This window comes from Quercus suber, unplaced genomic scaffold, assembly GCF_002906115.3.
Source record: "Quercus suber isolate HL8 unplaced genomic scaffold, Cork oak 2.0 scaffold_485, whole genome shotgun sequence".
Taxonomy (NCBI): Eukaryota; Viridiplantae; Streptophyta; class Magnoliopsida; order Fagales; family Fagaceae; genus Quercus; species Quercus suber.
This window is the reverse complement of record NW_027069935.1, coordinates 374521-387972: the sequence shown is the minus strand read 5'-3', so window position 1 is coordinate 387972 and position 13452 is coordinate 374521. Positions and strand designations below refer to the sequence as shown.

At 33.6% G+C, this 13452-nt stretch overlaps 1 protein-coding gene across 1 annotated transcript; it reads left to right on the top strand.

Annotated features, from left to right (window-relative positions):
- The first annotated feature begins 11658 nt into the window (after window positions 1-11658).
- LOC112031087 (fasciclin-like arabinogalactan protein 12) lies at window positions 11659-12738 on the top strand. The gene is given in 3 exon segments (XM_024063766.2): window positions 11659-12166; window positions 12169-12546; window positions 12549-12738. Coding segments are annotated over 3 exon segments (849 nt in total). The 5' UTR covers window positions 11659-11784; the 3' UTR covers window positions 12638-12738.
- Window positions 12739-13452: the final 714 nt, after the last annotated feature.

The window sequence follows — 13452 nt, the reverse complement described above, 5'->3', positions numbered from 1 at the left end:
AGGGAAATCCATCTTATTATTATTATTATTATTATTATATATTATTTTAGTTAGAGCATTTACAATAGTGCTGCTAAAAATTTAGATTTTTAGCACCTCAAAAAGTTACTTTATCTAATTTACTATCTCATAATTTACAATACACTGTATACCAAATATCTTTTTTTTTTTTTTACCACTTCATTTAAAATATTAACAACTCATTAATTAAAATAATAAGGATGAGAGAGAATTTGTGTTTTTTAAAAATGAAGAGAAAAATCTAATAAAATATTTTATTTTATTTACAACTTGTTATAGTCAACAGTATTATACCAGTTTAGTGTAATTGCAAAAAATTTAGCTTTAGCTTTCCAATATCACATGATTTTTTGGTTCTTTGGTAGTTAAGTATGTTTTTCTTTTCTGCTAAATACAATCACCACTGTAAATGCTTTTATTGTTTTTGGGTTGGATAGTTGCCAATTTTGCTAGCTTTGCTAGGCTGATTGGAGAGGAGAGACCTAAAGTTTATAAGAGGGGGCTAACTACCAAAAAAAAAAATGCATATGTAAAAAAAATAATAATAATAATAATTGGGCCAAGGGGCTGGCCCCCACTTTTCCATCCCTATTAATTATATTCATGCATCTTACAATAAGTTCTTGTGCAACATTTATATTTTATTGTCATTATCATGATTTAATGAATTCTTAAGAACATCAACATTGCTGTTACAAAAGTATGTGATTTTAACACATCAAAAAACCTATTTTATATTTTAGCATATCATTTTACAATACACCATACATCACATGTTCTATTTTTCATTTAATACATTAAATAATATATAAAATACATTAAAAAAACCTGCTGCTATTTATTTATTAAAAACAAAAAAACAAACAAACAAACAACAAAACCCCTACGATACCTACCACCAACCACACCAACACTCACACCTCCCTCCACCAAATCAAACCCACCACTACCCAACCTTGCCAAAATCAATCAACCACCTTAACCACAACCCACCAAAACCAAATCACCCAAACTGGAGAGAGAGAGAGAGAGAGAGAGAGGAGGAGAGAGAGAGAGAAGAGTAATTTGTTAATACTATATAAATGAATATTTATATTTTATTTATATTTATATTTTTTTGCTTATACTCCAACCCTCTCTAACTTAAAATCATGGGTCTGTTCTTGATAATTAAAATGTATGAATATGGGATGAACATGTTAAGATGTGAAGATATAAACCCTAGATGCATTTCTTACATGACATATGAGAATATTTTACACGATTTGCTTAAAATCAAATTAGGCATCATACTGGAGCTTTAAGATCTAAATCCAATTTTTTATAATATCAAAGTGAAGTATTGTCATTCCTACGTAAAGAAAACACAGACATCTATCCTAGATGACATGTGAATGTTGTGTAACAAAGAAAACATATGTTAAAATCGTGACAAAAATGAATAGATCTTTTGTTCTATCGATTTAATCTAACCAAGGCATCATGCATGAGCATAGGAGTTATGATTATAGAATTACAACTAACGGTAAAAACAAATCTAAGATGATAAACTCCATAATCTAGACTAACACTTGGAAACTAATCTAACCTAACACACGTTTTTGAAATTTTTTTAATTATAAATCACGATAAAACCTAACTAAACATGCTCTAAAAATAAAATCAGCTGCGAAGGAATCGAAGATACCTGCATGCACTTTCTAGTTATCGAGCAGTTCTTGGGCCCGGGGTGGATTGTTGATCTTTCTTGCCACTACAATCGTCTTTGATCTTAGATTGTTCAGATTTCCACCTATTATATAGCTTCTGTGTAAGATAAATGCTTGTTGATAAATCTTTGTTTCGTTGATGATGATTGATTGATCCAATAGTGTAGAATACTATTTGGATTTGTGTTTGTGAATAAAACAAAGGAGGCTAAAGTGATTTGTGTGCTGTGAAAAGTGTGTGTACGATGAAAAATATGTAAATTAAATATTCATGGCTATATATGATGGGTAAAAAATCTAGGCTCCTGAGGTTCACTAAACTACCATAGGCAAAAAATTCTTGACCATTTTTAGTTGGGATACTTATCCTATTTATAGAGAGATATTTTCCTAATTTTTTTAAGGCTCAGAGGCCGTGCAATTGGTGGTTTTATATCCTATCAATCTCTCACGAAATTAGGGGGAAAAAAAAAAAAGCAGATGAGTTTCTTGTTAAATCAATTGAAGTCATGCAATTGTTAAATTACTGATTGTCCCAAAAGTTTAATGTATTGAGATATGATAAATTTAATTATTTAATCACATACTTTTAACACTCCCCTTCATATGTGGGTTGAAACTATCTTTTAATATGTGAGGCCCAATATGTGGGACTTTAAATGAGAGGTAGAGTGAATGAGACAATGATCAAACCTAGAATCTCATACTCTGATATTATGTTAAATTACCGATTGTTCCAAATGTTAACATTTAACCACATACTTCTAACAGCAATTGGATCCACCCATTGGCTGGGCAACAATATTTTAGTTGAGTTATGGGCAGTTAGAGTTGAACTTCAATTTACTAAATCAATTAGTTCAACCCATCTAATAGTGGAACTCTATGCTAACCTGATTTTGAATTTTCTATAAACTATATAACTACACATGATTTTTATGCTAGAATTGATAGAGATTGCATATCCCTCATGGGCTCAATTCCCATCTAGAACTAATCCATTCCTACCATGAAGGAAAATTAAACAGCTTACCGCTTTATGCAAATCTTGGATGGATGAATGACTTGCCTTTTGTTATTCATAGAATACCTCAGTAGCAACTCAAGCCGTTAATAAATTTTAATATGTCAAACTTGGTTTCAATTCGTTTTATAAAAATATGTAATAACTCTTCTATTTATGCCTTTATTTTATCGTCATGTTACCCAAAAAATTGTTTTTGATGCACCCATTGGTTGGGCAACAATGTTTTAACTGAGTTATGGACAGTTAAAGATGAACTTCAATTTGCTAAATCAATTGGATCCACTCATCTAATAGTCGAACTTGATGCTAAACTATTGATTTTACATTTTCTAATAAATAATATAACTGGTAATTACCAATTCTCCATAAAACTTAAGCTATTAGAAAAGAAAAATGTAATCATTTAACCAGCACATAGTGTTAGGATTGGTGCCCTTAAATCCTATTGTAAGATGCTATGTATAATATTAAGTGTGACATTGTGTTTGACATTATGTATGACTTAATATTATGTTTAATAAATTTGTTTTATTATTATTCAAGAGGGATATGCAATCTCTTTCAATTTCAACATAAAAATGATATGCATGGTATGTGATCGTTAAATTATCGATTATTCCAAAAGTTTAAGCTTTTGAAAAAATTGGTAATTTAACATGGTTAGATTAAGAATTCTTAACTTTGATTATTGTCTCCTCCACTCTACCTCCCATTTAAGATTTTACATGTAGGACCTCACCTATTAAAATAGAATTTGAGCCTATATATACGTGAAGGAGAGTATTAGAACTATGTGATGGATATAAAGATAAATGCAGCGGAAAATAAGTTTTAAACGGATCTACTTCATTCGATATTGATAACACGTACAAAGTAAATTTCAGAATTAGAGAAACAAGAGATCGTACCTTGAAGCGGTGAATTTCAAAACAAAGATTGAAGCACTTGGGACTACTTTTAATCTTCACTCCAATTCCACTAACGCCCAAGATGTGTGGTCTCTCGATTGGTAACAAAGGGATGACTTGTGAGTGACAAAAACTCACATGCACACCATTTTCATGATGTTTTTCTCTCCTGTATATTTGTACGTTTTTCCCTTTGTATCTAACCAATTTATCTAATTGGGCCGGCCTTTGGCCTTACCAATTGGGCTTAAGTGTGTGCTTGGAGTGGGACCAAAAGGGACCAATAAAACACTAGCTCCAATGGGCCTTGGGCTTTTCTGTCAACTCTTGACAAGTCCAAAGTTACCATTAACTATTTTTAATACCACTATATAAAAATAGTTGCACTCTAGGTCTTATCTATAAATTATATCCCAAGACTTTATTATACATGCAACCCTTCATAAAATATTCGTAGTAATACAAAGTCATTAATGTAGACTGCCACTTTGTAAATTACTACATCTTAATCCTTGAGTACCCGGTTAATCCTTTAATGTTATTCATTATATATTTATGAAATCCAATTCCATAAATATATACTTTAGTCTTACTAAAGTGGTTAGGCCTAACTCTTTGAATAACAAACCCATTAAACTTATCTCAAGGGAATATTTTATATCTCCGTTAAGAGACTATGAATTCCATCTTGAGAATACATGTTCCATTCAACACTAAATGTGGCTGCCCAACATACTGAGGTTTTGACCATAACTGTAGATCTCACTCCTGATATATCAAAGCAACCTACACCTCATGATCAGGTTCATTATTCTCTCAGGATTAAGAGTTCATGCAAATACAAGTCGTGAGATTTATTATTCATTTGACAGTCTTTAGGAGAATAATAAATCTCACAGCGGTCCATTCAATATGTCTTAACTCTTAAAACATATTAACACATCAACTAGAAGTCTCCACTTCCATGATCAAGACAAATCATCGTAGTTGATATGTTATAGTCTTCGCAGATGAAATGCCCAATTTCATCACCGACTACGAACTATAATTCTGAGTTTACAAAGAACTTGTGATTTATATCTTCTGTGACTCTTCACATAAATCACATACTATGCATCTCATGGACTATATGATAATGTCTGAATATTCATGTTACCATTATTTCAGNAGTCTTAATGAAACCATGTAAAATACCGATTTTTTGAATATATATTTTTTAAAGGGATCGGAGAAGTAACCTAAAAGATGCTATTATGAGTGTTCTACTCTACCTCTCCAGAGGAGGAAATATGCTTTATGAGTTTTTAGTAAAAAAATGCATGTTTGCATCTATGCATTGAAGTTCGCTTAGGTTAAGCTTTTGTTTTCAGTTCATTTCTTCTTGCAAAAGAACTTACTCCCCTTTCAGTAACAGTCTAACATTGCATCAACTAGGTAGAACCTCCTCTCCTATCTCTCTCTCTCTCTCTCTCTCTCTCAAATTAAGTAGAAAGTATCTGTTATATCAGTATTATTAGCTCAACACTTTTATTTAATGTTTTAACTTTAACACATCAAATGACAAATTTACTCCTCAGAATTTTGGTCCCCTCAATTGAAGTCATGTCTTCGTTCCTGACCACTCACTCGCACTTGAACAAAGGTGGGTGTAGAGAGAGAGAGAGAGAGAGAGAGAGAGAGAGAGAGAGAGAGAGAGAGAGAGAGAGAGAGAGAGAGATGGGAAATGGGAAACAATGAATAGTGAGAATGGGAAAAATTCTTTAAGTAGTTTTGGAAATATAAAAAAATGGTGCTCCATTTTTTCACATTTATTGTGAATCTTACTATGAATTAATAAGTGGACTCTACCATAAATATAAGAGGAGTAAGGACTATTTTCCATTCTCCGGAAGTAACTTATAAAAATTACTTGTGCGGTTGGGGGAATAACTCTGCTACAAGCACCAAAAATTTTATACACTCTCTTACTCACTCACCCCACCTCGTGAGGGTGGGGGAATAACTTTGCTACAAGCACCAAAATTTTTTTACACTCTTACTCACTCACCCCACTTGGACCCAAATTACAACACCAAAAATTGATAAATTATAAAATAAATAAAAATAAATAAAATAAATAAAAAAAAAGAAAGATCGTGCGTAAAACTTTTGGTAAAAGGCTTGGTACCTATAAACTTATAAATGGATGGATGGAAAAAAGAGCATATATGGGGCAGAGTTTTCAAAATTTTAGGATAAAAGTGTGAATTTATTTTATCTATAATTTTGTGTTTAAAAACAGACATGCTTACATGACTGTTAATTAAGCTGGCTTTTTGGCTCACATGTCTCATTAGCATGAAGTTAAGTATTAATGAAACTATGAAAATTACCAGTATTTGAATGTATTTTTTAAGGGTTTGGAAAAGCAACCTTCTAAGATATTTAGAGTTTTGTATAATAGATTTTTTTTTTTCTTTGGGTAACAAGACGATAAAATAAATAAAAAATAGAAGAGTTATTACATATAATTATAAAAAGAGTCGCAACTAAGTTCAATAAATCAAAAAGAAAATTAATAATAATAAATTGAAAGCCAACAAATCAAAATTTAACAAAGGCTTAAGTAGTTAATTAACATATAACTGCGGTATGCTATGAATAATAAAGGCAAGTCATCCATCCATCCAAACATGCTAAGCAGTCAGTTGCTTGATTTCTATCATGGTAGGAATAAGCTAGATCAACATGGGAATCAAGCTCAAGAGGGATATGCAATCTCTTCAATTTCAACATAAAAATGATATGCATGGTATGTGATCGTTAAATTATCGATTATTCCAAAAGTTTAAGCTTTTGAAAAAATTGGTAATTTAACATGGTTAGATTAAGAATTCTTAACTTTGATTATTGTCTCCTCCACTCTACCTCCCATTTAAGATTTTACATGTAGGACCTCACCTATTAAAATAGAATTTGAGCCTATATATACGTGAAGGAGAGTATTAGAACTATGTGATGGATATAAAGATAAATGCAGCGGAAAATAAGTTTTAAACGGATCTACTTCATTCGATATTGATAACACGTACAAAGTAAATTTCAGAATTAGAGAAACAAGAGATCGTACCTTGAAGCGGTGAATTTCAAAACAAAGATTGAAGCACTTGAGACTACTTTTAATCTTCACTCCAATTCCACTAACGCCCAAGATGTGTGGTCTCTCGATTGGTAACAAAGGGATGACTTGTGAGTGACAAAAACTCACATGCACACCATTTTCATGATGTTTTTCTCTCCTGTATATTATGTACGTTTTTCCCTTGTATCTAACCAATTTATCTAATTGGGCCGGCCTTTTGCCTTACCAATTGGGCTTAAGTGTGTGACTTGGAGTGGGACCAAAAGGGACCAATAAAACACTAGCTCCAATGGGCCTTGGGCTTTTCTGTCAACTCTTGACAAGTCCGGTATTTTACATGGTTTCATTAAGACTAATTCCATGAATTTAGAGAGGCAAATATAGGAAAGATCCTCCCTCTTTTTCACTCTTCTTTATTGAGATGAGCTTAAATCTTCCTAGAAAAAGAAATATATACCGTTACCTGCTCTACTTCAACCTAAAATTAGTTGAAAGGCCTAAAACTTTCCTTAAACATTAATCAACATCTGTTTATAATATATAGCAGTATAGATTTTTTTTTTTTTTGGTATTATAGTAAAAGAAGTTAACTCCAACTTTTGTGCTTAAAGGTCTGAGCTACTTCCTTTGCCAAATCTTGGACTTCTTGACGGATTAGAGTTGGAGCAACCTTGAAGTAGAGAGTGTGGAACATGTTCTTTTGAGTTCAGAGAACTTCTAGTATAACTTCTGCATTCTTGTTGTTGGATGTCATGGTTTACATAAATTATAGCTAATCTATGATTAATGGAGTGTTTAGATACTGCTTTTTTGCTGAAAACTGAAAACTTATTGCTAAAAACACTGTAGCAAAATAATTTTTAAAAGTGTGAATAGTGCCGTGAGACCTAAATTTATCTAGAAATCTGTGTTTTACTAAGTTTGGTGATACGTAAACAGTACCCATAGGACCCACTAAAAAAAGGCTAAATGCGCGGATTGGGCAAAACCCCCAATCCAAATGCATGCTAAAGCTCAAATCCTCCATTTCCCAACTATTGAATTATTTTTATAAAATAAGTAATCTAAGATGATATTTATTATAGGCTTCATTATCATTTCAAATAAATTGAAATGATTATGAACGACAATATCAAATCTAGTATCACCAACTACGCGTCTTGTAGTTGTCGATTAAAAATTTAGACTTTGCAGTAATATCCAACAAGTTTAATCAACTTCGATAATTTATATTGTAAAGTTGTGATTTACAACTGTTGAGAATTTAGACCCCTTAAACACACAGATTGCGTAGCCTAGATTAATTAGCCAAGTTGTTACTTAGTCAAATTATGCAATTCAAGGTTAAAGCAATCAAATAATCATATCAAGATATAAAGCAGCGGAATAATAAATAACACAAGATATGATCACCCAGGAAACCACACGGTAAAAACCTGGGGAGGATTTGACCCACCGATCCTCAAGGCATAACAGAATTCACTATGAAAGAATTGAAGTTCTTACAGAAGGACTACAAGCTCCCCGCTCGACTTCCTAATGCTACCCACCAGTAAAACTTCCTGACACGACACGCGCAGGCTCCGAATCCACGGACTACTTCTTCTTGAATTCTTCAATCAGCTACAAGCTCCCCGCTTGCTTTTTTTTAATCTTCAATGGCAGCAACCTTGTTGATCATCAAGATGTAGAAAATATCTCTACCTTGAAAACCCTAAGTTTATGTGAAGGAAAGCTCCTCTAAGATCTCACAAGAGATTCACATAAACAGCAAATATGAGCAACAAAGACTTGGAGAGTTGGGTACAAAACCCTAAAATAAAGAGGCACAAGAGGCACTCTAATCTCTCTCAGAAGTCCCAAAACGTTCTAGGTTTTCCTTATATATATAAGTGTTTTACTTGAACCCAAGACGTTTAAATAGAGTTTGGGCTGAACTGAACTCTGCAGAAAAATAAATCTGTACGGGTTCGATCGATCGAGTCTAATTTTCGATCGATCGAGCCTTACAGATTTAGTCCAATAAATCTGCACTCACTCGATTCCAGTTTTACAAATAAACATACTTTGAGCAAGCCTAAACAAGACTAAACAACCTGTTTTGATCATGGTTTGCCAACAATACAAATTAGAGTTCTAAATACATAAATTCCTAAATCTTTAGAACCTAACAACAACTATGTTTTATGTTGACTTTTATCCATGACAAAAAGTTTTGTAATTACTTTAATTTTGTTTCTTGTATTTTGTGGGATTTTATTGTATTAGATTTAGTATTAAGTTAGTGAAAAATTGAGCATGAAATGAAGAATTAGTGCAGTTTTGCGATTAGCTTGGAGTAGCTCGCAAAAAGGGATCCCAAAAAGGGCACGTGAGAAGCACATGTTGAAGTTGAAGAGTCATGCCAACCTGGAGGATTTCGCAAGTGTCTCATGGGTAAAGCCTTCTCATGGATACCTGCAAACTTTCTGCTTGGAGGATTTTAAGTGTGACTTTCTACCTTCAACTATATTATTAACCATCATTACCCACAAAAGTATAGAGGCCATTTAGAGAAAAAAAAATCCTAGATAAGTTTTCTACAACACAAACACCCATATTTTAGAGAGAGAGCTGCTCATTCTTAGTGAGAAATCATTGTAGTTCTTCTCTTCTCTCTCCCATTGTCATACCTTGAGAGAAGATTTGTACTCAAACAAACCACACATATTCAAAGTATAAAGAGTGTTTTGAAACTTGGGAAGTTTTAGGGATTTGCCAAAAGAAGTCGGTGAGGCTTGACAGATGCAATCGGCATATTGCAGATCCGGAAAGCCAGAGAAGACATGACTCGAGAAGTTCGTTGGTAGCAGGAGCTTGGAGGCTCAAGTGCATTGGGTAGACTAGACTTAGAGGGTCTTTATTATGGTACTCCAACTTTATTCTCTAATGGATCAATTTCGACTTGGAGAGTCGCGAGGGCTTTTCGCCAGTTATTCGATTTCTTCTTTGATAACACATCTTGGTGTTATTTTATGGTTGCATCTCTCTTTCTTACTCTTGTGCTTTACATTTATTTTTTATTGTTCATGTTTATACTAGAGTAGTCTTGGTTGTTTGCCACATTTACTCTTGTTCGCACTTTGATTAAGAAAGAGTAAAAGCAATCTAGTTGTAATTTTTATTTAATTGGGAGTCCAAACAAACTCTTGTATTTTCACACATAATCCGAGCTTTCATATATCTATATATATTTAAATTTGAAATGTAGTATTTACTGTTACTATGCTCATTTTGAGCCATCTCAACGTCACGTTATTGGCTACATTATTATTCTTCTTATTTATTTTTACCTTCAATTTTTTTTTTTTTGTTGATAATACTAATATATAAATATATTAACCTTACAAATTCATTTAAGGTGGTTTAACTTTACACATTCATTTCCCTCAAAAAAAAAAACTTTGCACATTCATCTAATTTAATTTTGATTCATCTACTTTAACTTTGCACATTCACAAAGTGCCAACTATAGTAAGGAAAAAGTGGCAGCACCAACCCTAACCCTACTGAGAACCAGACCGTTATAAATAAGTTTTATTATAAAATGAATATTTTAGTTAACTTACCTTTTAAATTCCTAAAATGATTGTATTGTTTTCATTTTGTACGACAAAAATAATATATATTACATTTATAGTTGTTCTATAATAAATGAAAATATGGTTATGAAATACATTGCTCTTTATTTACTTAGTCCAATTTCAAAAAATAAAGTTAATGAGACCGTCTAAAAAATTATCTTGTGAAACATGCTGATCCACGAACTAATAAATAAATAAATAAAATACACTGCAATGAAAAAAAATTGCTACAGCATGTAACTTTAGGAGGGTCTGGCCCTTGGCCTTTGATTGCTAAATCCCTCCTCCCACGTCCCATCTACACTCATTTTGTTCCATCTGTGAAAGCAAAGCAATCATTTACATCTTTATCTGCCTCTACATCAGATTAATTGAGAATTTGAGACCCCTCCTCTTTTTCCTGCCTTCCCGAAGCAAACTAGCTGCTAAAATCACAAAATCTCTCATTTTATTCATTCATTTTTCATAGATGCAATTATACCGAATCTGGCAAACTCATTTAAATAAACCCGGTTGGTAAAATAGCACCAGAATTGTTTGCACTTACATTTGGATTGAACTGAGATTGGCATGGTCTAGCCGCAGTGAAAGGTCGATAAAAATTGGGGGATTCTAGCTTGTTGAGGAATATGGAGTGTCACATTAATCAAAATTCAAAACAACAAATTGTAAATTTGGATATGTAGCATTTGTAGCTAGAACTGAAATGAACATTAATTAATGATTATAATCCTATACTAACTCTTTTATCTGCAAAAACAAAAATATTAAATCAAAATACATCCTGTTATAACTAATTGCAAATGGAAGAATAGTGTTGAAGTTTACTCTGTTTGAGGAATTAACCAGAAAGAAGGAAGAGTAATTTATATTTATATTTCGATAGATAGATATGGGGGAGGGGTGATGGGAAGTACTCCTTTTGTGGTGCTCCGTAATACTATCTTTTGTTTTCAACTTCCTCCATAGGTTGTAGAAAACAAATGATTTTCATGGCTAAGAATAATTACCTGTGACTGTGAAAGCAAAGCTATGACAAGCATCTTTATTTTCCCTCTCACACAATTGAGATCCCCTATCTTTTTCCTGCCTTCCCAAGCAAACTAGTTGCTAAAAGCCTAAAACAACAAAATCTCTCATTTTATCCACTCTTTCCTCTACCTTTCCAAGACAGATTAGCTGCAAACAACTTAGATTTTGTAACTAGAAGTGAGCCCTTTCACCTAATTGCATTGTCTCCCAGCCTAATAAAAGCCCTCTCTTCCCTCCAACACATATCAAACTCCTTCCAAGTGCAAGTGCAAGCCCCACTCTTGCATTTCAAAACTTCCCAGCAAAGCAAAACAGTCCTCCACACAACAAAATAACTTCAAAGATGACAAAACGGACTCTCTTCTCCCTCTCAATTTTACTTATATTTCTCTTCCATTGCATCACAACTTTGGGCCAGCCAGCCGCAGCTCCAGCCCAGCCTGCAAATGCTCCAGTACAGCCTGCCACTCCGCCAGTAGTTCAGCCTGCCAAGGCCCCAGCCCCAGTCCAATCTGCCAAGGTCCCACCAACACAGAAAGGTGTACCTGATGTCACCAAAATCCTTGGAAAGGCCGGTGGGTTCTCAGTCTTTATTCGCCTCTTAAAAAGTACCGGAGTTTCTGACCAATTATACGGCCAGCTTAACAATTCAAATAATGGGTTTACTGTCTTTGCTCCTACTGATGCTGCATTTTCGAACCTCAAAGCGGGCACTATAAACTCATTGTCGACCTACAAAAGACCCAACTAGTACAATTTCACATATTAAACACAGTTGTTACTCTGTCAAATTTCCAAACTCTGAGCAATCCAGTGCCCACAGAGGCTGGAGATACCAGTGACGGTGAGTTCCCACTAAACGTGATGACTGCTGGCAACCAAGTGAACATCTCTACTGGTCTTGTTAATACCACGTTGGGTGGAACTGTGTATTCGGATAACCAGCTTGATATATATCAAGTGGAGAAAGTGCTTCTTCCTCTTGACATTTTTAATCCTAAGCCTAAGCGTAAGGCACCAGCCCCTGCACCAACATTGTCAACGCCTAAGACTAAGGACAATGATGATGAGTCTCAGTCTGATGCTACCAAAGTGAACGAGTCTAGCCCGTAAGTATCAGTGGGCATGGAATATTGACGTCCATTGAAGTTGTATTGGTCGCATTCATTCTCACGAAGGGACTTCATGGTGTATGAGAAAATGCTTATTAGGTGGGTTCCATTTTTCTAGTGCTGCGTGATTTTGCTGAGTTTGGGTGAACGGTCGAAAGTTCTTTCAAATAATTTTCACTTTTCCCGTGCGATGGTATTAAGACCAATCTGTGATGAAGCTTTTTTCTTTTTCCTTTGTTGTTCCATTTCTATGTACTGAGAGATTTTATTTAATGATTTTTCAAGAGTTGTTCCTTTGAGCTCCAACATTAACTTTACTTTTCGAACTCTAAGGGGGTGTTTGGATTATTTTTTTCATCACTCAAGATATATTTTTTTTCATCACTCTAAAATAATGTTGTTTGGCACATCACTTTTCCCATCACTAATATTTTTCCACTATTTGTGGGCTCATATGTCACTCGGTGACTTTTTTTTTTTTTTTTTTTTTTTTTTTTAGTACCCAAACTCACCAACCAGTGAAAAGAAGAAGAAGAAGAAGAAACCCAGAAAGACCAAACCAGTGAAGGAAAAAAAAAAAAGAAAGACCAACCAGTGAAAGAAGAAGAAGGAAAAAAAAAAAAAAAAAAGAAAAAAAGAAACCCAAAAATAGTGAACTAGAAGAAGAAAAAAAAAGAAAGAAAAAAAAGAACCGCAGCCAACCAGGAAAAAAAAAAAAAATCAAAAGTGGTCAAAAGGTGCGGCTGAGCACTGTTTGTGGATCCTATGTGTGTTTATTACAAAAATGCCATTGAGTTATAAGTTATGGAAACTAAAACAACACCAAAATGTGTTTTTAGTTTTCATAACTCATAACTCAAAAATAGAGAATTGAGTGATGGAAACGAAAGTTATCGTTT